This window comes from Sebastes fasciatus, chromosome 12 (assembly GCF_043250625.1).
Source record: "Sebastes fasciatus isolate fSebFas1 chromosome 12, fSebFas1.pri, whole genome shotgun sequence".
In the NCBI taxonomy this organism is placed as follows: domain Eukaryota; kingdom Metazoa; phylum Chordata; class Actinopteri; order Perciformes; family Sebastidae; genus Sebastes; species Sebastes fasciatus.
The window spans coordinates 33,181,244-33,207,189 of NC_133806.1; the positions used below are offsets into that span (position 1 = coordinate 33,181,244).

General features: G+C 39.3%; 2 protein-coding genes across 4 annotated transcripts in view; one reads left to right on the forward strand and one right to left on the reverse strand.

The window, feature by feature from the left end:
- On the reverse strand, positions 1-10,759 carry LOC141779776 (vascular cell adhesion protein 1). Its single transcript, XM_074654789.1, has 9 exons — positions 10,631-10,759; positions 8,150-8,394; positions 6,647-6,789; positions 6,282-6,367; positions 5,972-6,177; positions 3,823-3,915; positions 3,273-3,584; positions 1,852-1,927; positions 1-1,299 (listed from the first exon to the last, which is right to left on the reverse strand). Exons 2-9 carry the CDS (start codon positions 8,202-8,204, stop codon positions 1,236-1,238), a joined length of 1,035 nt encoding a protein of 344 aa, XP_074510890.1. The 5' UTR covers positions 8,205-8,394; positions 10,631-10,759; the 3' UTR covers positions 1-1,235.
- Positions 10,749-25,946, forward strand: part of hpn (hepsin) — a 23,884-nt gene continuing 8,686 nt past the window's right edge. The window contains exons 1-4 of one of the 3 annotated variants that reach the window (XM_074654785.1): positions 10,749-11,153; positions 12,368-12,529; positions 25,413-25,520; positions 25,659-25,700. In XM_074654785.1, the coding sequence (XP_074510886.1) occupies positions 12,493-12,529; positions 25,413-25,520; positions 25,659-25,700 (187 nt within the window). In that variant the 5' untranslated portion in view covers positions 10,749-11,153; positions 12,368-12,492. The remainder of the gene's footprint in view (positions 11,154-12,367; positions 12,530-25,412; positions 25,521-25,658; positions 25,701-25,946) is intronic. The other 2 variants (XM_074654784.1, XM_074654786.1) reach the window with 2 other exon arrangements.

The following is a 25,946-nucleotide window of genomic DNA, read 5'->3' on the forward strand; positions in this document are numbered from 1 at the left end:
TGTGGTTCAAAACAGCTTTAAAATCAGAAGCTCAGTATATGTAACGGAATCAGTGACGTTACAATATGTGCACCTCTATTTCCTTTATTTATTTCGTTTCGTTTATTAAAACGTCACATAAATGTTAAAAAATATACGCTAAATACAACCAAGCAAAACAGCTCTTGACCTGACGAGCACATACAGTATGTGAAACTGTCTCTTGAAATGAAACAAGCACTGCACTTCCTTGTTTACTTAATTATCATGTTTGCACCACTTTACTCTGCTCACTTTAATATGATGAATCAGGCAAAAGCAAATTGCTAAAAATAGCCGATAATGAGATGAAGAGTTGATATCCAAGTACATGTTGTAAATGTGATGTCCGGGTTGTCAGAGTCACTGTCCTCCTGGTTTTCATCCTCAGGCTCTGGTCAGTATCCGTTAGAGCCTTATCACTGCCAAGAGTTTACTCAAAACCACACAGATGGGACACAGTCCCGACTGCTAACAGCTCTTAATTGGATCATTATGTCTGTATTTTCTGTCATCGTCTTCATGCTCCTCATCATCATCTCTAACAGGCTTTCAGTAACAGCTGTTTCTGGCTCACACAGTACTGGGTGCAAGTTAAAATCTGTGGTCGTCATGTGTGATGAACCACCAGAGGATGTATTCAAATTCACATCTGCTCCTGCAACAGTTCAAAAGCACAAAGTAAAAAAGGAAATGAGAACAGAGGATTTTCAGTCTATTTTCTGTTATAATAAATATTTCTTTCTTGAAGATTGCAGTCACACTTAAACAAATGATCAGATAACCACGAGAATAAAGATATTCAGACAGTTTTTCCTTTTTTCTTCAGATCTGTTGGTTCTGAAATGAAGCATTTAGTCTCTTAAAGCCCAGGTGAGCCAAGTTCATCCTCATTGAAATCCAGGAGTTAAGGGTTTTTTCCTGCTTGCTTGAATGTACAGCGACGTCTATCGTGTGATCTTCAGGTTGTCACACTGTGTGAGTTGGAGCCACCATCAACAGTCTAGGAAGTTGTTTTTCTTCTGTGTGCTACAGGGGGCTCAAGCAGGCCAAAAGGTGTTACAGCATGTGATGTAATACTAGTTTTAAGGTGTGAAGGTGAACACACAAGAGTGTCCGAGGATATTAAGAAAAAATGTGATGAATCATGAGTTACTTTAATAAAATAAAAAGGTCTCTGCTGGTGGTTGTAGGCTGTTTGTACTTTGTTTTGTACTTTAAGGTGCTGTAGCTGTTGTCTCAGCGAGGACGTATGCCTGTTGCCTGGATGGCTTCCGTCTCCTGAAAGGACACACAAATAAGTAATAATAAAAAAACACTGTCATTTACATCATTAAGTTAATTTGATCTTGATTAATTTTTCTTAGAATATAATAAATCATTTATTAACAGTGTATGTGTATGTAACCAAACCCAGACACTGAAGATCTAATATTCACACTATACTACGGCATCACCTCAACCTTATAATTACACATTATAGATTGGATTATTGAAAGAGTTCAAGCAACAACCATGTGAATGCATACTGTTTAATGATGCATCAGGTGGTTTCAGACCCAGTATCACTTCTTGTGAGGCTGCTGTGTGTTACACACTGGATCTTTTTAACCTCACATTTTCTATAAATATGAGGTCTTTTGTTATTGTGATGCTTATTAAGAGTATTGAAGCAGGGACCATTGCACTTGATTTTCTTTTAATTACATTATTTTACTGATATTATCCACCAATCCAACGGTACATTCCTGATGCTGCAGTGCTGATAGAAATATAACAGGAATAAAGAAATATAATAATACTGATGAGCTGAGAGAGAAGCAAAGAACTCACCTTGTCAGAAAAGCCACTAATGCCATGATAGCCAGTAGAACAGCGACGGTCACGCCGATAATGATCAATCTGCCTCCTGAGGACTCAGACGGGTATAGAGAACAGAAACAGGATTAGAGCCAGAACAAACTGTCTCAGGCAGTATTCTTTAATACAACGAGCAGCATGCGAATGGCCAGACCTCGGACCGAGAACGTCCTGGTGCTGCAGGAGTATAGGTACAATGTTAAGGTATTTCATAATGTTTGACTTCATGGCAGCAGAACCTTTTTTAATGAGTTAAATGCAAAATATTTTAAATAAATATTGCCTGGATAAAGTCATGTATTCAGAACCTTAAAAAGTGGCAGAATGGGTCAGCAGTTTATCACAAGGTTCAATCTCCTCCTGTCCACACATCGAAATGTTTTTGAGCAAGACAATGAAACCTAAATTTCTCCTCATTTATACGTGGGTATAGAAATGAAGTCACTTTAATTACTACTTTCCTCTTCTTCGTATTACATAACAACACACAGAACTGTTTGGATCATAAAAATTCACTCCTTGATTTGTAATATCTTAGTGGCCAAACAGATAAATCATTTTGTTTTAGTAAGGTTTAATCACATTTATTTGTCATTGTCAAAGGTGAGTGTATACAAAAAGTCCACAAATCGAGCGTAGCGTTAGTTCAGGCAGGCCATGAAGTCAAGCGCTGCTCATGTGACAGCTGTCGGCTGATGGCGGCCGATCTTAGGCCGGCCAATCAGCTGACGCATCATCTGACAGATCAGCTGATTCCCTTCTAGGCATTCATTGGCAAATTTCATACAGGGCGCCTTATTTAAGCTCCTTCAACCTGGCCACCTGTGCTGCTTCTTCTACAAAGCCGCTCGCAACCCACCTCCACCCCACCACCTCCTTTAATAATGTGTGTGACTAAACCAATATCATTCTGTGTTATTGATGCTGGCTCTGTTCTGCACCCATGGGGGTCTTTGCTGCTGCTCTCCCTGCCTTTGGCTTTCCATGTGTGCACATGGAAGGGCAAGGAGGAGTGCTCTCCTTGTCTCACGCTACCACATAGGCTCGTGGATCCACGTATGCGCGTGGATGGGCAGGGAGATCCCAGAGCAGAGCCATACCGCCAAATATAAATGTATATATTACTGCATGTAAATAAAGTTCTTTGACTAAAGTGGTCCTGACTGAACTGTATTTGTGAGTCATGGAAGCACTCCCCGTTTTTCAAACATTTTGAAATCAGTTTCTACCTTTTGGACTAATATTTGCAAGTAAAAACCCTGCTCAACCCTGTAAACAGGTTTGGCCAGGTGTTACTCTGGGACTATGTTCTGCAGGATTGTGGAGAACACATGGCTGCCACTGAAAACTGTTAAACTCGGATTCTGTGACTGACAGGCTCTTCATTGACCCACCTTTGGAGCCTGTGAGTGTTACGCTCTCGGTCTGTGATCCGCGTCTGTTGCTTGCTACACAGCAGTGCTGCCCACTGTCCTCAGTGGTGATGCTGGCGCTGCTGAGCGTCGAGCCTCGTCCGGAGGGTGTAGCCGGGGATCGTCTTGCCTGATGCAAGTTTTTGTCTGCTGCAGGGAGACATGCTGCACCCTGGTACCAGGTGTATGTTTGGACAGGTGGGTTGGCATCACTGCTGCAGGTCAGAGTCACAGGAACTCCGTCCTGTAGCTCTGCAGCAGGAGAGACTGAGACGGCTGTGTTTCGAGGAGAGTCTAGACAGGAAGGAAATGAAAGGTCAGTTACACCTGACATGAGATATGATATATATGATATGAGTCACTGCTTTTAAGCCAGTTTTCAAACTGAACAAGGAAGTTTCTTCATCCAGCCAAGAATTTCTCAAATTCTCTGTTGGAATGCTCAGTCAGAAGCACCTTGCTTTACTTCTGTTAATGTGAAGCACATCAATAGGCTAAACAAATGACTAAATCAGGATAATATTTCACTCACACTCTACGTCAACGGGCAGCACGGTTGAGTTCTGCACTTTATCTCCAGTCTGTATCTGACAGTAGTAGCTGCCAGAGTCATCAGATGTAACCTCTGTGATGTTAGGAAAGTGGGAAAGCATGTGTGGTTAGATTGTCTTACTTTAGATATTCAAGAAGAGAAAATGAATCATTTGACTGGTTAGTTTATCCTTGTGTGTACATCAACAGGGCAAAAATCATATACGAATTACATGGCTGGGAATATTGACATCCAATGTTTTGCTTGCTTGTAATGATGTTTCTGCAGGACTGTTTTCAGGTTTCAAGTTTTCAAGTTTAGTGATTTGTGACCAACAACTGTACAACACTTTCTGTTCAGGGTGTTGGCCAGGACTTTAGAAACACTGAGGTCAAAGGTCAAACCACCCATCAGATCATTTTAGAGGTTATTATATTGTTTTGTATATTTTTCCCTGTTGAATTAATTGAATTGTTCTATTATTATATATTTTCTCTACTGTATATGATAGTCTAAAAGCTATATCTTATTTATCTACCCAACAAGAAATACCCAAATCTGGTGGTTAAACTGCTGTATTTACTCATCTCTGTACAGCTGTCATGAGCAATACAATGTGACATGACAATTTGTACCCAATCTGAGTTGAACATCTTTCAGCCGGTAAACAAATATCCAACTTTTCTCTGATAATTAATTTCTATTCTACTGTATTCTACAATTTTTTGGATTGTTTTGCTCATCCTACAGATTACCAGTAGATCATGGGGTTTAATCACAAAGGATGACACAGCATTGCAACAAAGAAAAAACAAGAAGAGTGCGGCTTCACACAGACGTTTCTCAATCATTTCTTCAGATTATCCTAACACCACTTACCAACACCACCCAGCCTGACTGCTTCTCACCAGGCTCTAATACCTTCAATTGCTCTAAATCCCCTGTTTTTTTTAAAAGTTCAGCAGGTTTACAGTTTGTCCCTTCATGTTTGGCTGTGAGTGACTGTCATCCTTACTTTAGGACCTGGCTAGAAAAATAAAACTGTCTGACATTACGAAACACCTTATTTATATGCATGTCAGTTGCAGTTCTACTTCTCATAAATAGCACAAAGTGTCAAACACAGAGTTGCATAAAGGAAGTGGTTCACTGAAAGGCAACACTTGTTGTCCAAGTATTGAAGTTAGCAAAGTACACATATTCTTAATTTGATGTTTGTTTCTTGTACAATTACTACAAAACAGCTACCACTCAATACTGTTGACGGCAGACAGGCAGTAAGACGGAGTGTCAGTGAGACACAACATTCACAACATTCACAACATGGAGGAAGGACAAATAAAATAATTCTTTATGGTTTGTCTACTGTGGTTGGTTAAGGCAAACTGAATTGAATCTGTCTGTTTTTTCTTCTTCATCTTTAAGATTTTGAGATGGACGTGAGCTACAGTATATGGGTGAAAATCAAGACATGATTGATGAGTCATACACTGTCAATAAATCCACTGCTGCTCTTATATACTATAATTCTTACATTCTTTAATGCACATTTTTATGTATTATGTAGATATCATCTGTCACTTTATGTACATATTAATATATGTACATACCTGTCACTGTAAATATAAATCCTACTCGGTGTACATACAGTATACAAACATCTCCACATGTACATGCTATACATAATCATCTAGTCCATGTAAATTATATCCATCCAATATTTATTTCTTTGCACTATTTGTATTGTTTACAACTCCCAAACACTTGACTTGTATATAGACATTTGATTTGATTTTTGTTTTTATTATTATATTATTTATTCTGTTATTTCTATTCTGTTTAAAGACATTGAGAGAGCTGCATAAAAACAGGAGTTAAATTCCTTGTATGCATATACTGTACTTGGTGAAATAAACCTGATTCTGATTCTGATAAAAATCAGCTCTCTACTTTGCATTCAACATAATATATTGGCCCATTTTAAAACTCTCTTTACGTTTCTATCTTCTTAAATATTTTGCAACTCTACAGATTATGAGCTGTTGATTGATGATTGTGATGCTTTTCTGAAGAAGATGATGATAATTATGGAGGTGATGATCATGTTCATTATGATCAGTTGTTAGTTGTAAATGAAATCTATTCCTACCTGCCACCAGGAGCTGAATGCCGCTCTGCTCTGGCATCTTCTGTGTAGGGTGGCTGGTGATGAGGTAAAACACGTATGACCCACTGTCCGACTGCCTCAGATCAGAAATCCTCAGAGAGCAGTTCTTTGTCCCTGGTTGTCCCAGGTACTCCACCCTGTTCTGGTAGGACGGTTCTGGGAAGATGCCGGCACTGTGGAAGACATATCTGAGACAGACAGACAGACTCAGACACTTTGTTTGTTTGTCTAAACCCTGAGCTATGAGTTCTTTACTGAAATGAATCACAGGTGCTTTGGTCTTGAACAATACCTCTGTGTCATACAGCGACTGTTTTCAAGACACCACATCTCAGACAAAACTTTGTACTGCTGTCCTTGTTGTCCTCCTCCACCACCCTGCAAAAGAAAAAAAAATAAGCAGTTGCTAAAAATAGAAAACAAGGAATGAACTACGGATAAATTACTGTGAAATAGCAGATGATATGTTCATGCATACCTAACTCTAGATGTGCATACCACTTCCAAAACTTTAATTGCAAGCTTAAAGTTTATGCAGTTATTGTTAATCAACCCGCTGTAGCTGCATGTTTCTATTCATTCTCTTGCAGAGGAAGTCTTCTGGTTAAAGACACACTGCAGGATATACTGCCAACAATGCCTTCTTTATTGAATCACCTGAGTAGAGAGCCGTCCTTCTTCCTTGGTTTCATTAGAACTTTGGGGGTAGTCATAGGAACAAGGGAGAACCACAGAGGAGCCAATCACAGCACAGATAGGACTGGATGGGAGACGAACTGACCAATCACCTGCAAGAATACCTGAGAGGCAGAAGATATGTGTTAAAATATAGCAAGTTATCATAAGTTACGTTATAATGGTGCAACATTTCCTTAATTTAATTAGTTGTACATTTTATATGCTAAAGGTAAAAGAAGAAATTCACAGTTGCACGATGCATTGACGAAATACATTTAAAACATAGTTCACTAACTTTCAGTATTAAATAACATTATCCAGAGACAGATCAAAGTAACTCACACATCTACCCATATTATACCTGTTGCTACAATGTGAGGATGCATTATATGCATATATCTATATATTATATTATATATATATATATATGTTTTTTCTTGAGCGTAGGATGTGCATGAGGTCTGTGTAGATGTTATGTATGTATGTATGTCTAGATGTATGTTTAAGCATGCATCTCCATCCATTATAGTGACTTTAAGTGACTTTATATGTGTGCTTTTCGTGGTCTGTCATTCAATTTTGGTCTGTTGTTAAATCTTACTGACCAGTCCTTCTATATATATATATATATATATATAGTATTTAGTTTGATTAAGATTCAAGATTGAAGATTCAAGATGTTTATTGTCACACCGGTTATACCAGTACAATCGTGTGGAATACTTTTTGCTGGGTAGCTCCATTTATAAAACAGTAAGTTAGGTAGCAAAAAATAAAATAAAATAAAATAAAATAAGATAATACTAATAATACTAATAATAATAATAATACTAATAATAATAATAATAATAATAATAATAATAATAATAATAATAATAATAATAATAATAATAAATGACAATAAATTTTTTAAAAAGTGTATTTACAAATATTATACAGCACAATAATAAAGGAAATACTTGGTATATGGTAAATATACAAGCATATATATATATATATATATATATATATATATGGGAGCAGTAGAGGTTGCATACTATAAAAATATTGCACAGGCATTTTTTTTATATTGTACATATTGCATTGATTGAAGTATAATAAAAGATGATAAAGGTTACCTTTAGTATCTGCTGTACTGCTGATTGTTTGTCTACATCTCTTCGGTTCAAATAATAATGAAATTTTAGTCACAATAACTGTTGCTACAACACTGTATTTTCGTATTTTTCCAGGCGTTATGGATTATTTGGAAAAAAAATTTAATTACTTAAAAAGAATTAAGGAATGTTTCTGCTCAGAATTAATTGGTGAACAAAAACAAAAAAGTAAGGGAGAAATATAAAAATATTTTACTATCAAAAAGAATATGGAAACATGCATGTTGTTCTGGTTGTAGCCGACTTGTTGCCCAAATCTGATGCAAACTGTGGTTGCCACCATAGATATAAAACATGTTGCTGGTACTCTGATCTGGGGTCTTACCTTTCAGAGAGAGTGTGATCAGTAGCCAGCAGCTCTGTGCCACTCGTCCACCCATCTTCTTCTCTCCTTCTCTTCCTGCTGTTGGCTTGTGTTGTAGTGGCCTCCTGATCTTCCTCCCTCGCTCACCTGCTCTCCTCTGTTGGCTTCACCTCTTCTCTCCTTCTCGTCCCCCTCTGTGACGCTCTGATCGTTTTCAACCAGTCTGCCCTCCTCTAGTTGAATCAGTGATGTGCAGGCTTCTCTTCCTGTAGAGCAAAGACTTATAGGTCAGATTGTACTTCCCTTTTACTTTCTGTGCCAATGAGGAACCAGGGTGATGAAATGTCACCAAAGGGAACTTACTGTACATACATACTGCATGTGTGTAGGTGGTGGTTGGGGGACACCACCAATGTGTTTACTGGCTCAATACAGAGATACCATTACCAAAAGAGTAGTATACTTCAAGTTTATTTTATGAAGTATTAAGTAAAGTATATTCAAGTTCCTCCAAGTATACTTTATGTAGTAAATATACTATTAGTACACTTGTAAGTCTACTACTTCATTACGTTTTGGGACTAAATTCACCCATCTTTTAATTTATAAAATTATACTTTTAAGTGTAAGAATAGTACAATTTGAGTCAGGGTCTGAAATTAGCCCCCGCCACCCGCCAAATGCGGGTAAATTGTTGGCAGTGATGGGTAAAATCGTCAGGCCATCCGCCACTTTGGCAGGCAGGGAAAACACTAGAGATGGGAATAGAGAACCGGTTCCCGTTGAGAACCGGTTCCTAGCTGTCTGACCTTTTGGCATCTCATGCCTCCGGGAATATCGAGTCCTCTGTATTGATGCTTTCAGACAGTTACGCATGCACAATCACGTTCATGTTCATCATGTTTCGGTTTGTTTGGGACCGGAGCCACGGCGGAGAGAAAAAAAGCGCTCAGCAGCATGGCGCCACCACTAAAGCTGAGGAATGCACCCTATTTCTCCCTGATAATGCTTCATTGTGAACAACAAATCTGTGCTGAAATCAACAGCAGGAGAGATAGTAACGTTAGTAACGGAGGTGACATTGAGTTACATTAAAAGTGCGTTCAAGTAAAAAGGACTATTGGGCGAAGGTAAATTACAAAGTTATCATGCTGTGTTGAAATGTTTTTGGTGAGAAACTTGAATAAATCCAGTTGTTTGAAGGAGAAGTTTTCACAGCAATATCAAATGGATATTAAAGAGGGAATTATGACCTGTTTTAACTTCCTAACACTAGCTCTAAACAGCTTATAATACCTCTTTTAAACTACTAATGTCAAGATATATATATTAAATAGCAAATTTAAATAATCATAATCATTTTAATTGTGTTTTTATGCAAATAACTACAATAGATGACAATAACAAAGTACAGTACAGTACTGTGTACAGTACCTTCCCACTGCCCCACATCTACGGTGTAATTCCAACTCTGGAATATAATGCTTTCTATGGAAAATATATCAAACATTGAATGACACCAGATCTCAAATGTTCAATGTTTCAAAAGCAGCAGATAACATTTTTGAGTGGCAGACAAAAAAAATACTTGCCTGCCACAGTGGCAGGAAGTGAAAAAAGTTAATTTCAGACCCTGCTTTGAGTACACAACTAGTTTACTTCTAAGTTGTATTTTGTACTGCAACTATACTGTGAACTATAGTGCAAGTGAATAGCTATACTGTTAGTTTACTAGTTATATATCCACTTTTTAGTTTGTGAAAGTACACTTTAAAATACACACAGTAAACTACTAGTTTAATAGTTTGTATACTGCAGGTACACTTGTATATACTTGTAGCCCACTTTTTTTTTAGTTTATATACTTTTACTTATAGTACTTAGCCACTGATTTATGTGTTATATATAAACATACTTGCTTCTTTTGATATTCTACTTGATGTTTTGTGATGATAAAAATAAATAAATGATAAAAATGTTTTTCCTCGCATGTCTCCACAGTGAATGGAGAATCCAGAAAAGGAGGAAATTCTTCATGAATTTAAGTAAATTTATTTCACAACAATACGTTTACAAACTCTATTTGTATCAAAAAGTAAGCACAACTACTAGCCAAGTATTCTTTTCTGAAGATCTATAAGGCAAGAATACTTAATTATACTTTTCTTAAGTATATTAAGTACAAGTAGGCCTATAAGCCAAGTAGACTTAGACGTTTCTGTGTACTTGTCAGTATAAGCCAAGTAGACTTTTCTGTATACTTGTCAGTATGAGCCAAGTACACTTAGACGTTTCTGTATATTTGTCAGTATATAAGCCAAGTATATCTATGATAAGTATAAACTAGTATAACGGGTAAACTGAAAGTATACTCTCTTATTTTAAGTTTAAGAAGTTCAAGAAGGCTAATAAGAGCACACTTGAATGACCTTCTTTTTGCTGAGGGTATGAGGCTTCACTCTTGGATGTGTGTATTGTGACTTTACAGGACAGTGTGTTCACCTGCAGCAGGTGGGCTGCTGGAACTCTCGCGCCCCGTTTGTCCACTCAGAACCGTCACAGCTGACGTCACTCTGAGCCCCTCTCCTGTGCGCAGCTGACCGCTCACAGGACGAGCACACTAACTACACTAACCCACCAAACAGTTGGGATACACTTTCACTAACTTTGTCTCACTTCGTCCAGTCTTCCAAATGTTTCTCTCTTTTCTGTTAGAAGCGGGCGTCGGTGGTTTCGGTTGATAGAAAGAGTCGCTGGAAACTGGACTTTTTGACTTCTTCTTCTTCTTCTTCTTCTTTCTTTCTTTCTTTCTTTGGGGTCAGTAACCTGTGAAGAGAGCAGAAACAAGGATTTACTGCAAACTGGGATTTATCTGAGAAGGCGTCTAAACCGTTTTGTCTCCTGTCTGCGAGGCTTTTTATTTTACTTTTTTCTATTCTTCAAACTTCTTCAGACTTAAAAAAAGAAGAAGTTCATATTTGTCACTAAGGAAGGCCAGTGGTCCACCTGCTGGAAGAAAAGACAGGTGAGTCCCTCTCTGGGCTTAGTTTCAGCCCTGTGCTTTCATGCTATCAATGTTTAGAATGAAACCTGGCTGTAGGCTAGAGCTATTAAAACACTAGGAGTTATTGAAATTCAACATTTTCAGTAGGCTAAAAGTAGACAACTTTTGATTATGTCAACATTACAGTTTATCATGCTTAATGCCCTTTGGTCTGTTTAATCATGTCTGTCTCAATACCTCTGCTGTCTAAAGTGATAACAACATTTCAATTATATAGGCTTTTGAAATATTGTTGCCTTTAAATTGCATTATATGGTGATACAATAGAAGACTCTATAGCTTTCTACATACACACTTTAACTCCCTATAAGCATGCCTTTATGATCATTTGCTCCCAGTGGTCTCATAGGACTGGTTTAACCTTTGTGATGGTTAATAAAAACAACAGTCTAATATATGTAGTGGCATAAGAAGCTCGTTATTGTTCCATCTTAGAAATAATCAGTTATGAGAACTTGTTAGTAGACCTGGTTATCTGGAGGTGTGTGTGTGTGTGTGTGTGTGTGTGAATTAACTAAACACAAATTGAAAACAACTGCTCTGAAACAATCTTGTGATGTAACCTGTCTTATACTTGTACTTTAGAACATATTGATACAAAATTAAAGTAGTATTATTAGTATTATTTAATCCTTTTAGTTTCCAGTGTGTGAACAGGTTGTAACTTAACCTAAAACATGAGACCTTTCATGACTTTCTGGGTTTCCTCTCTCAGCCTGTTGACTGATTTTAATGTGAAGAATGGGGGACGTTTGTTTTTTCTGGAAAATTCAACAAATCTGACGTCATGCTCGCTCGCTAGTGTCTTTAAGTTCAGCTCTGCTTACAGTACAGGCCTAACAGTGTGCAACTAGAGCTAACATTCAGTTAAAAATGGAGTCCGCTAACACCAACAAATGACCAGCCCCCCCCACCACAAGTCAGCCTCCAACACAAACTCCACAGATATACGTGTACAAACTTACATACAGTCCCTTTAAAGTGAGTATTATGACTTAGCATTTTAGCTTTTTGACAAAACTAGTTTGTCCTCTCACTTTATATAGTATATGTTTTTTCCTCATATAACTCTATATGTCTGTCTGACTATGTCTTTGATAAATATCTCAATAAATTGAAAAAACGTTTTCTTGTGTGAGTATTATTGACAATATGGTGTTTGTTTGTCACTTAAGACCCTCAATATTATATTACCAGGCAAACCACCTGCCCTGAGGAGTCAAGGAGAGAAGGAAGGAAGAAAGGAAGGAAGGAGACGGATCGTTGTCTATTGTTGCCCTGTGCCTCCTACTGTATACAGATGTATGCTGAGAAAGTTGTGACCGAGGGGAAGATGGGTTAGTGCACATATTATACACACACACACACACACACACACACACACACATACACACACCCCACACACACACACACGTGCACAGATTAAAACTCTGTGCTGGTCATGCTGCGGCGCGTGCTGCCTGTTTTCTGTATTTGGGACCAGACATTAGTCCACCTGACAGTTAACCATTAACTGGTGTGTTCAAAGCTGACTGGTCCTCTCTCTGATGTTCACTGGGTTTATTATTGAAGTTTGTCTTTCAGCTCAGAAAACATATACTGAGATTGGTTATAATACTTTTTAATCTGATAAGATTCCTTTAAGTCCTAACCCCAAATAGAAATGGGATGTGTTGATAACTGGGACCAGAAATAAAAACACTGTCCTTCACACCAAAATACTCAGCCTGTCAAAGTTAACGTGATGATAACGTGTTAACGCAAATTTGTTTCAACACCACTAATTTCTTTTAGAAATTAACGCAACTTGCAATTTTTAGGTTGTAGCGGGCTCAGTTTTAAAGCTAGAGTGAAGATACTGGTATCATATGAAACTATAAAGCCTGATGAATCCATCGGTATCAACCATGTCATACTAGCTTGTAGTGAAGGAGGTTAAATAACGCTCCAAACTTACACTAAATGTTGGTGAGGAAAAGCTAGCATGTCCATTTCCAAAGGGGTCCCTTGACCTCTGACCTCCAGATCAGTGAATGTAAATGGGTTCTATGGGTACCCACGAGTCTCCCCTTTATAGACATGCCCACTTTATGATAATCACATGCAGTTTGGGGCAAGTCATAGTCAAGTCAGCACACTGACACACTGACAGCTGTTGTTGCCTGTTGGGCTGCAGTTTGCCATGTTATGATGGGAGCAAATTGTTTTATGTTAGGGGTTTCTGGACAATATCTGTCATTGTTTTGTGTTGTTAATTGATTTACAATAATAAATATATACATACATTTGCATAAAGCAGCATATTTGCCCACTCCCATGTTGATAAGAATATTAAATACTTGACAAATCTCCGATACAGATATTTGTACAATACAAAATGTTCGATTAATTATGATTCAATATTTTAACCGATTGACAGCCCTACAAATTAATTGAATGGTGTGACAAAAACGCTTTTATCATTAACACTAGTAAGACAGAAGAAATGATTTTTGGCCTTCCTCCTGACTGTCAGCTGCCTCCAGTTACAATTCATAATGTATAAATTAAACAGGTCTTTTCATACAAATACCTGGGAGTTATGATAGACTCCACCCTATCATGGACCCTCACATTGAATTTACTTGTAAGAAGATACAGCAGCACATTTACTTTCTTCGCAGACTCACATCTTTTGGAGCCAGTAGCTAGATCATTTTTCTATTTTTCAGTTCAGTGATTCAGAGTGTCCTGTTGTACTGCAGCACAGCCTGGCTCAGTAGTCTATCTGTAAAAACTTAGAACTAAACTTTAGAGCCAAATCAAAATTTGTGTGAAGATCATTGGCCAACCTGTGACAGCCTTCTTTCAAGCAGCTCACAACAAGAGCTTGCTCAGACTGGCCAACAGCATCTCTTCTGATCCCTTACATGTTTTAAATGGGGAATATCAACTTCTGCCCTCCAAGAGACTTTTCAGAGTCCCTACATTTAACCGCATCAGGCTGAAGAACGCTTTTGTCCATCAGTCCATCTTGTTGCTAAATAATGATTAATGTGCTGCTAAGGAGATGTAAATCCAGAGGACAGATGGTCATTTTGTAATGGGTTATGTATGGTTAATTGTGATGTGTTTTGGTTTTTGTCTGATGTGTCCTACTTGTCTGTCTGTCTATGGTAACAGTCTATTGTATGTGTACTTTTTCCTCAAACTGAGCTGCCAATGGATGCAAAATGGATTTCAGTGCAAACTGACAATACAAGTTGTATCGTATTATATCTTAAATTACACTTAATTGCAGCACATTATATTTACAGTCATAAGCAAACAACTCACTGTTCCCACATCACTGTCAATATGAAGCTGTCCTACCTTTTCCCAGCAAACACACTCCCATCTCCATCAGGGAAACCCACATTTAAAAAGGAAACCAGAGAATCCACATCTGTCCTGTTACGTGGCGTAACTGTAGCTGTAATGCAGCGATGTGGTCAAATACTGTATGCAGCTTTATGGCTCCTAATGAGTTTACTGCCAATCATATGATGCTGTTATGGAAGTAAAGATAAGATTACCTGCTGTATTTTACTGTTGCTAGAAAGCACTCCTGTCAGCGTGAACTGTAAAACTCAAATATATGTTGGCCACTTTGTAAGACAATAAATTCACCATTTATAAGGTTTTTACCCCATAACCCTGCTAGACAACAGTACACCTACCTTACTCTGCAGAGACAAACTGAGTGCCAGTACTATAAAGCCAGTAATCTCCCATTAAGTGAAGTCTTCTGCACGTCTTCTGCTGTTCTCATCAACAGGTCTTCTTGGTCCTTGTTGTGCTGTAACTTACTTTCTGTGTCTGAAAACGTGGTCAGGTTAACGTTTGGTCTTGTAGATCCTGAAGAGATCCCACCCAGATGCATTGAACCAGGCTGTGTGTCTTTGGTGTGTGTGTGTGTGTGTGTGTGTGTGTGTGTGTGTGTGTGTGTGTGTGTAATTACAAGAGAAACACTGTCTAGCAGAGGAGTGACACATATGGTGCGGCTTATGTTGTGTGTGTCTGCTGCGGCGCGTAGATTAGGTGGGACATCATCTATTTTCAGAAACACGCTGTGTTTACCTTAAACATGACATGCTTATACATGTGTGTGAAGTACAGAAACAAAAACATACATTCACACAGGGCAGGGTATTGTAATCATACTAATGTTTACTGTGCAGTATGATTGTGTTTATTTTGACTTTTATGTCATGACAACCACGTATGAGTCAGAGCTTCTGCTGGGTGTGCGTGTGTGTGTGTGTGTGTGTGTGTGTGAGGTTTTCTTCTGCTTCTGTATTGTTATCTTTGCTTCATACCACAGCTAGGTTCACTTCAGTCTACTCAGGAAGGGGAAACTCTCCAGTGTTCATTTTTAAACCCCTTTAAACCTGTTATCGTATTTAAATTGGACTGAATGTGTGTTGAATTTAGCTCAGCCTTGTTTCTGATGGACCAGAAACATAAAAATCTGATCTTCCTGGTTTGACAAATCTGTTTCCTAAAGTCCAAATGTCAGTGTCTAAGAGGACAGAGGATAACACAGCAGATGCTGAACATGTCATGAGGTGTGGAGGGGGTCAAGAGATCTGATAAATATCAACCTAATATTTAAAAGAAACTGGTACTTCTGTACAGTGGGAGGAAGTGGAGACGCGTCGTCCATCTTTATACACAGTCTTTGGTTTGACCAATGAAATCCTTTGTTCCAACTGATCACCGTCATTCTGCATAATAATTAGCCACATGCTTCTGTTGGTTGCACGGAGAGTTGTGTATTTTCAAGCTTTGGAACAATGGTTGAGTGTTTTCAGGGTAACGGACTGTCGGACAAATGGGCTTTTTGGTCTCAACACCCAATAATGTACGACAAACACTACGACCTCAACGACCAAATAAAAGACGATATATGGCTTGAGATCGTCCAGCTGCTGGGATACGATGAAGATAGTAATGTAGCTGATATGCACTTGCTAATGTTGGTCACAGAACGAGGCTAACCACAACAGCTAATGTTAGTGTTAGCATCACATTTGGGGTCCGATTATAACGTTAACGTTAGCCCCCTCATGCTCTGTCTGGATTGGGTGGAACGGACACAGGCACTATTTAGGAGGAAACTCATAGCGAAAATGGAAAACGATTACGCGGATAATGTGTGCATAGTTGTCAATGCGGAAAATTCGCATGCAGATTTTCTGCATTCCCGCACCTAATCTTTGCTGAGAAACAGCTTTAACACCGTCATGAATAGGAGCTCCAGACGGTTCTCCACAGAGAATCAGACGTCTACCTTGTAGTTACGACTTCTGAGAAACCGTCTTCTGTTTATACGTTTCGTGAAAGACAAACAGTCCTATATCAATAACACTTTGAGAAACCTTTTTAAGAAAAATGTGTAATTAATTTAATATCTTTAGATAGATTTAGATTTCAGATTAACTACCACAGTAGGGGTGTGAGAAAATATTAAAAAAAAATCGAATATTGTGATATTTGGTTTTGGGATTCTGTATTGATTCTCAAAAACACTGTCTAGATTTCTAACTAATAGTTTAAATGCAAATATTAACTATTAATTTGCAAAGATATGCATCCTCTAAAAGTAGTGATATAATGTTGGATGTTACAGGGACTGTGATAAATGCAAATGCATATCCCACTGTTCTGATTGCATAAAAAAGTTAACTTTTTTTACTCAGATTTTATACATACTGTATGGCGGTGTTCTTCAAGTTTTAAGTTTATTTGTCATATGCATTTAAAAGTTCAGTGTACAGTGAAATGCAATGAAATGCATTTTACGTTGGCTCTCTCTCTCAACCCTTAAAATCTATAAATAGTGCACTAGATAAATACTACAATAAATAAGACAATACCTGAGAATAAAACTTATAAAAAACATAAAAACCATAAAAAAAACATCCACATCCGTGTATTCTCTATACAACGACCGTTGTCCTAAAAATAGATTAAAAAATATCACAGTATATTGAATAGTAACCCCTGTATCATGATATATATCTTGTCTTGCCAACACACAGCCCTCTAGTTTAGTAGAAAAAGTTTTTTGTAATACAGAATGTGAAGCCACTATGGGTTTTCATGTTTTTCTCTCAGTTTTGGTTTGGAGGGTGTGTTCAGCCACATATCTCATCTGGTACACAGCTGCTTGTTTTCAGCCTACAGTGTTGTGCTGCAGTAGGAGGGTGTAATGCGTGCAGAGTTAAGGGTTTCCCTCCCAACATCCCAGTGAGTGAGTAATGACACACTGAACCGTTTCCATCCTGCTGCTACTTGCTGGTCACGTGACTCATAGATGAGAATATAAATAACCCAGAATAAAAAAATTTAAGTTTGAGTGGATGGATCGCAAACAGTAAGGGATGATTCATTCTTACCTCTCGTACCAGCTTTTATTTACCGCAGCGGAAACAAGCGGCAACAAACTCTGCAGTCACGCTGTGCGGCTGCATTGTGAAATATTCCTGAGTGATGCACTGCAACAGTTTTATCTCTTCTTTTTGTTGAGCATGAATGAGTCATGTGACTTATCAGAGAAACATGTTGGAAATTATATATGTGAGCATCATTCATAATTGGTAATTAGTGGAATGGTAGATAGAGTTAATGTTGCCAACCCATTTATAATACAATACAGCAGCCACCCACGGTGGGTCGGTGCTTATAAAGGGTTCTGCCAAAAGTTTCTTACTGGTAAAGGGGAGTTTTTTCTTGCCACTGCCAAGTGCATGCTCATGGGGGATCCCTTGTTGTGTCTCTAATTTATAGAGTACAGGGGGCATCCTTACCAGATGCCCGAACCACTTCAGCTGGCTCCTTTCAACGCAAAGGAGTAGCGGCTCTACTCCGAGTCCCTCACGGATGACTGAGCTTCTCACCCTATCTCTAAGGGAGACGCCAGCCACCCTCCTGAGGAAACCCATTTCGGCCGCTTGTACCCGCGATCTAGTTCTTTGGGTCATGCCCCAGCCCTCATGACCAGAGGTGAGATTAGGAACGAAGATTTGAATTATAGTAAGTGAAATTATATCTGTTTTCAAAAGTAACGATATCATAAACTCAATCCAATTTTACAACTCTGTGTAGTTATGGAGAACTCTGTTTCTGAAATCTTTGAACATAAAGCAAAAAGTTCTTTGTATTATTATAATACATGATATGCAACATATGAACTGCACTCACATCTGTCTACCAACTTCTACTACTCGCCATCACATACTGTAATACCTCAGTGATTTCAGAGGAACCCTGACTCATAACACACGTACACGCAGGAGAAGGTGTTCTCAGGTAGAGGTGGACACAATAGAGCGCTTGTTCTGTCCTGCAGTTTGACTGGGAAGAGATCAGGAAAGAAAGAAGAAGAAAGGAGTTAGGGAAACACCAGTGTAGGTGTGTATGTGTTGGGGTATTTCCTGGAGAACACAATGTCCAGTGGCGTTCATCAGATGTTCACTACTTTTTGTTTCTCACTTTTACATTTTTCTGCCTCATTTTTCCTCGTCTCTCACTGACCTTTGTGTACCTGTTGTTAATTTGAATTTAACAAGCCAAGGAACAATAACACCATTATCATGCTGACTGGATGTTTGGAGGGGAAGCCTGAGGAAGGGAGGAGGAAGAGAGTACAGGTACGGAAAGGGAGGAGGTGCAGATAGGAGGCACACAAAGGGAAGGAGAGGAAGGAGGGAGGGAGATGGGTACAGACGTAGGCAAGGAAAGGTAGGGTATTTTTAAGGAAACACAGTCAAGGTGCAGGTGGAGTTGGCCAGGGAGCGGTTGTAGCGTAGAGGGAGGGAGCAGATGTGAGGAGATTGCTTAGAAGGAGGTTAAGGTCACTGGATTAGGAGGTCTACACAGCTATTAAGTTTCCCGATAACAGCGTAGAAATTCAGCAACTGTGGGACCGAACAGTGTAAGTGGTTCTGCACAACACTGGTTCCTTGTCATTCCTTGAGTTGTTTACCTCAACAGATCAGGACACAAGACTACATATAAGCTAAGGAAACTGACTTTGAGCTGGTAACTGTGCAGGATTATTCTGGTTCTGCATCCAGACACCCAGCGTCCCGGTGGGCATCTAGTGGTATGGTTGCGGATTGCAACCAGCTGAGTATCCCTCCGCTCACTCCTCCCTTTCCAAGACTGCGGTAACGTGAGCCACTGAGTGCACAACCGTTTAAACGCTGTTCTCAGAGGACATCTATACCATGATAACACTACTTTAGGAGCAACGGAAGTCAGACGGAGGCTGGCGGTACCACGGTTTGACATTCTGCGGCTCACGTTACCGTAGAAACATGACAGAGCAACATGGCGGACTCCCTATGTAGATATAAAGGACTCATTCTAAGCTAATGAAAACACAACGGTTCTTAGCTTCAGGTGATTAAACACTAATGAAAACATAGTTATGAATATTATATTCCATTTCTGCTAATAGGTCCCCCGAAATGTTTCACACTGTTCCTTTAATGTCTAAAGAATAAATTAAAAAACTAACTGATGTGGGTACTCTCCTGAAAACACTAAATATACAGCAGCATAAAAAACAACTTTCCTATGAACGTTTACAATGCCATCAAAAACATTTTAATGGAATTGTTTTTAATCAATTGTTTTTACAGCTAATGAGAAAGATAGAGAGCAGGGGAAAAGTTGGAGGGAGACAGTAGCAGGAAGGACGAAGAATGTTTTCTTTGATTGGATCAGAAACACTCGTATACTGACAAAGTATCTCCAGTTGTTTCCTGGCACATTGATGGAAAGTATTACTGTTACACTCCTGACTGTCCCAATGTAACGTAATGGACAGAATATCCAAACACATACACAACTTCTACTCACTTCTCCTGCATTTCTCTGACAAATAATTACAGACCCAGGCTCCAAATGTTATATTAATGTACGATCCTGATATTTGCCCTCTCAGCATGGACACCTTTTCCCTTCAGCTATCACTAGAAACAGACAAAGTGATTTCCAAATTTAACAGAAATGACAGATACTTGAGATTAAGATTTAGGTTTAGGTCTATTTTACAGCATGTCAGAACTGGAATCACACAGGTGTAATTAATAACTTAATGATTAGCATTAGCATTAGGTTAACCTGGACCAGGGCTCTACCATAGTCATAACTTTAATGTGGTGAGGCCATCGTTAGTGATATTAGTAACACCTGCTCTCCTGCTATATGACAAGTCAAAGATGTGCTGTGGAACTGCCTGTAACAATGACCTGTCTACCTCTGATACAGGGAGGTAATGACACATCTTCAAGGCTCTGTCTAAACAGGTGTAAATAATACAACTAATGACTTGGGGGGTCTTGGTATTGTGCATGATGACTCACTGTCTCACTGACATGGCTTACCAGGATACTTGAATATAATGTAGCCATCGTTAATGTCATTTTATTTATCTATTTATTTATTTATTTGCCTTTATATAACCAGGTAGTACTCATTGATATTAAGAATCTCTTTTGCAAGAGAGACCCGGCTAAGACAGCAGCATTTAAACATACATTAAAGTTTCAGACACCACAACATAAATCAAATGCAAAATACATACATAGCATAATATCATACGAAACACATTAAAATCAAGTGTTTGAAGCCAACGTTAAAGTGAAAATATTCAGAAACACAGACAGCTCCCGATTGACTCTGCTTCTAGGTCTTTCATTAATGTTTTAATTTCATCAAAAGTAATCCGATTTTCCAGCTTCACCTTAGCTTGCAGTGTATTCCAGGAGAAGGGAGCGGAATAGCTAAAAGACCATCTTAGCATCTTAGCAACACCTGTGCTTTTCCTACTATTGGTGCCTCCAGATGGGGTCGTGTTTACTGTGTTTACGATTAGAGTCCATATGAACGCTCCCCCCCCGCCCTCCTCTTGTCGCGTTCACAACCTCGTAAGTGGAAAGTTTCTGAAAGCTCCAAGTTCACGAGTTTGTTGACGTTGTCAGAAATGGCGGAGGTGGAAGTACAATTTTCGGTGCATAATAAGTTCATATATTGTAATTTTAGCCGTTAACATGTCTGAGGAAGGTGTTGATATTCCCAACGGCCTCATCTTTCTCCTCTGTCAGTATGTCTTTGCATTTAATGCATTATGTTACCCACTTGCTAGCTTGCTAAATCGTTAGGCTCTGTGGCTTCTAGACAGCGACAGTAACGTTAATATTGCCGTTGCTTAGCAGCGGTGTTCTCAACACTTAACCACTTGAACGCCAAGCATATCGTGTACACGACTTCCCATGTTGTAAATACAAGCTCACGAGTTTCATTTGAAGGCATCATTTGTCATGGCTTCAATGTAGTGAAGCCATCGTTAGTGATATTATTAACACCTGTCTTCCCTGCAATATGACAAGTCAAACATGTGCTGTGGAAATGACTTGTCTTTTAAAGGCTCTACACAGGTGTAAATAATACAACTAATGACGGCTGAAATCCATTCAGCTGCTTCAGTTTCAGGGTCGTGTTTATTGTGCACGCTGGCTCACTGTCTCTCACTGTCTCTCACTGTCTCACGGCTTACTGGGACACTTGAACTCAACGGAGCCATCGTTAATGTCATCAGCAACACCTGTGCTTCTCCTGCTATGACTAAGTTTTGTTGCACCTGTTAGGCTGGGACAACTCACACCTGTATCGTTCTTATCATTATTAGCATTTGGACTTTGGTGATGTGACATAAATCTCAGCATAGTTACACCCAACTTCAACCTGAGCAGAAGTACAATCAGTAGGGGTGTGACGATTCACTCAGCTCACGATACGATACACGATATTGGGTTCACGATCTCGATACGATACGATATTATGACAATCATTTTTAACAAAACTTGAATGATGAAAATATATGACTGAAAAAATAGCCTTTTCTTCAAAAGACACAAAATCCAAAACAATGCTGTTGTTTGCCCTATAAATCAATTTTTTTTATGGTATCAGTCCTGCCTGTCCTCTGTCCTCCTCTGCTGCCGTCACTCCCTGCTGCAGGTAACGTTAGGGCTGGTAGGTTTTTTTTTGTCTCAGCCAGCTGATCACTTTACCAGTCAGATACATGACCAACTAACCTGAACAGTTAGACTACACAGCCTACTGCCAGCGGTTGTAGCCGAGGGTTACACTGCTCCTATACTTTATGAAGATAATAAATCAATAACACGGAGGCTCCGTAGTCTGCAGCCTCGTCAATAACAGCACGTCACCGCTTCATGTCTTCCGTTCCTCCCTTCACAATAAACCCCCCGGACACATACACTGAAACACGGCTGACTAGAGGAACTAAAGTCATTCACAACTAAATAACTAACATGTGTTTACAGTTAGCAGTTAGCCGCCGAGCTAACGCGCTCTGCTTGTGTAAACAGCAGCAGAGGATGACAGACTACGGACAGAACAGATTGAAACGTTGCTTTCCTCCATGTGTAACCGTTTCATCTTGTTTATGCTTGTTGAACAGGTGTAATAACGTATCTTGGCTTTACACTTTCAAAGTTTTATTGCACTTACAGCAACAGGTGTAGCGTCAACTCGTCTCCACCGCGGCCTCTCTGTTCAGCTGTTCACTGACTGCGCTGTGTGTTGAAGTGTGTGGGCCTATGAAAAGATACTGGGTTATGGGCAGACATGGCTCTCGGGGTATATTACCCATGCGCAGTGTAACTGAAGCTGCGGCCGTACGTTGCAATTGGTTCAATTTCGGCGAGGGCGGACCAGATTGTACTGCGCATGTGTTGTTCCCCAAAGATACGACGCGTACTCAGCCTCCTTCCAGAGGCCTTGCAGAGCAGCAGGAAGAGGCTGCAGCTTTGCTTCAGCTCCGGAGCCAGTATGTACGTAGTACCTATTATGCCTTGATATCGCGATTCAGTTTTTCATCTCGATGATGCATATCGTCACGTTTTTATATCGCGATATTTCGTGGCACGATATTCCTTCACACCCCTAATAATCAGCCATAATAACTAAGAAACGCCTGTGTGGGTGTGCAGGGCCTTTAAAGTGAAATATTCATCAATATAATCAGTCGGATTTGGCTTTTTCATCAATATACCGTTGTAGTTGGCGACCACATGAAGTTTTTAGTGGAGTCATAATACAATTAAAGCAACAGATGATGTGACCTTGCCTGCATACTTGCCAACCCTCCTGTTTTTCATCATCCTCTCCCTCTTGTTTCCTCCCGGGGTCACAATTCTCCCGTATTTCTCCACGATTTATGGCAATTTTCCACACCTTCTTTTCCTTTTCGTTATCTCAGCCTGTTTCTGGCACTATACAGCGTGTACAAGCCCTACTGTTTCCACCCGCAATAGAGCTACACCAGATGGCCTATTGCAGTGTAGCCTACTTATTATTTTGTCATTTTCCTTCTTTAAAAGTCACCAGAATTCAGGAAGCAAAATCTCTGACCTCCCAGGCCCCCCCGCTTTGGTTATGAAATCCTCTCTATTTTTGAGGTCTCAAGGTTGACAGGTATACCTTACCTGTAGTCAAGATTTACAACTCTGTGATCTGATTTAATGTGTCTAGAGGTGTAACCTAGCCTCCAGCTTTTGTCTGCACTGTTGCTCTAACTTTGATGATGATGATGATGATGATGATGATGATGATGATGATGATGATGATGATGATGATGATGATGATGACCGTGGGCTTGTGTAAATGTTTGTTAGTGGGAAGGGAAATGAGCTCAGCTGTGTTTAATGAGAAGGGATGTGAATGGCAGGCTGACACATAAAGAGACGATATTTTTTAGCGTTGCCCCCCCTCTTAGTCGATGAGTCGACTAATCGCTCATTTTAGTCTTAGTCGACTAAGACTTCCTTAGTCCGTTAGTCATTTTTTATGCTTTTTTCATGCAGATTGATTTTTTTCCAAGAAACTTATGGGCACATCTCTGGTAAACAAACTGGTGGTTAGGGTGATTCTTTGTGGAGGAACTTAGTTTTACAGATCTGTCAATTAAATCAACTAATCGATTAATCGAAAAAATGGTGTGGACATGTGGAACTAATGAGATTAATTACGGCTCTGCACCATCGTTAAGTGTCCATGACAGCGAGCCAGCATGCTCTGTCCCAGGACCCTGGACCTGGCACACCAGAATGCATTTGTTAAAGGAACTGTATGTAACTTTTTACACGTATAAATGTGTTTTTAATCGCTTTTCATTGCAAGGGTGTGAACAGATGGTAACCTAACCTAAAAAAAATTAGACCTTCCGCGACTTTTCCTTTATCAGCCTGTAGACTGCTTTTAATGTGAAGAATGTGAGACGTTATTCTGGGAAAATCCAACAGATGTGACGTGATGCGCGCATACGAGTGCCTTCGATCTAGCTGCAACATTTGGTTATAAATAGAGTCGGCTAATGCAAATAAATGACCAGCCACCACCACGACTCAGACTGCAGCACAAACTCCGCGGAAACACAAACAAAATCAAAGTTAAATCTGGTGAAGCGACAGGACGCTGACTGTCGTTGACTTAATGGCCACAAGTGTTAACAAGCAGTTTCTGATTCTTATAAAGTCCCTTTAAAGTTAAATAATAACATATGTGTGTTTTCCATTCCATTGCATGCCTGCAATGAAAAATGTGTATTAATAAGTTGTGAGTCAAGTTGACAGACGTGAGGAGAGCATAACAGAAACAACACCCATATGCAGGTGCACACACACATACTGTACGTGCACGCGGGGGCAGTGGCACTATATCCCAGTTTAAGAGTTTGTTCTTGCTTTTTGGAGAAATGCTAGACTTTAGACTTTATTGATCTAATTGTGTCATTTGTACTGTTCAGTCTATGCCAGTAAATGTTGCAGTATGCCCCTTCACGTCGGGACGGTGAGCTGATACCGCTCATTCTGCTCATGTTTGTGTAGTGCGGCTTCAGCGTCCAAAAAGAGAGCCCAAATTAAACACCAGTCTGGTCTTTTGACATGTATTATTCTATCTAATGTCAGCAACAACATGGTTAACTTTAGGTCACTGTTATAATAATTATGGTTATGATTTCATCACTTAAGTCTTCTTAAGTCTTCTTAAGTGCTGCTCTATATATGCACTAGCATGTGTGCATTCATGGTGGTGTATAAACTGTAACATGGTGTATGTACACTCATGTGTGGGTGTGTGTGTGTGTGTGTGTGTCTGCAGGGAACAGGGGGATCTCTCTGACCTGTGTGTTGACCCCCTGCCGTGTGATTGGGGTGTGTGTGACACTGATGACCTTGGGAGCCATCGGAGCTGCCGTCTGGGCCGTAGGTCAGACTACATGCTCTCACACATACAGACACATTGTCAACCATATGATGACCATAATAATTTTTTATTTAAAGTTGTTTATATTCTGCATGGACTTAACAAATGTTAATGCTGTTTTTTTATGACCTTATTCTGTAGTTACGTATTGCACAATGGAGGAAGACACAGGACTGTATGATGGTGAGTAAGCGAGGACTATCTATCTATCTATCTATCTATCTATCTATCTATCTATCTATCTATCTATCTATCTATCTATCTATCTATCTATCTATCTATCTATCTATCCATCCATCCATCCATCCATCCATCCATCCATCCATCCATCCATCCATCTATCCATCTATCTATCTATCTATCTATCTATCTATGCAAAGTGAAAACATCTATACATATCATTATCTTTAAGATACAGTGTGCCTATAT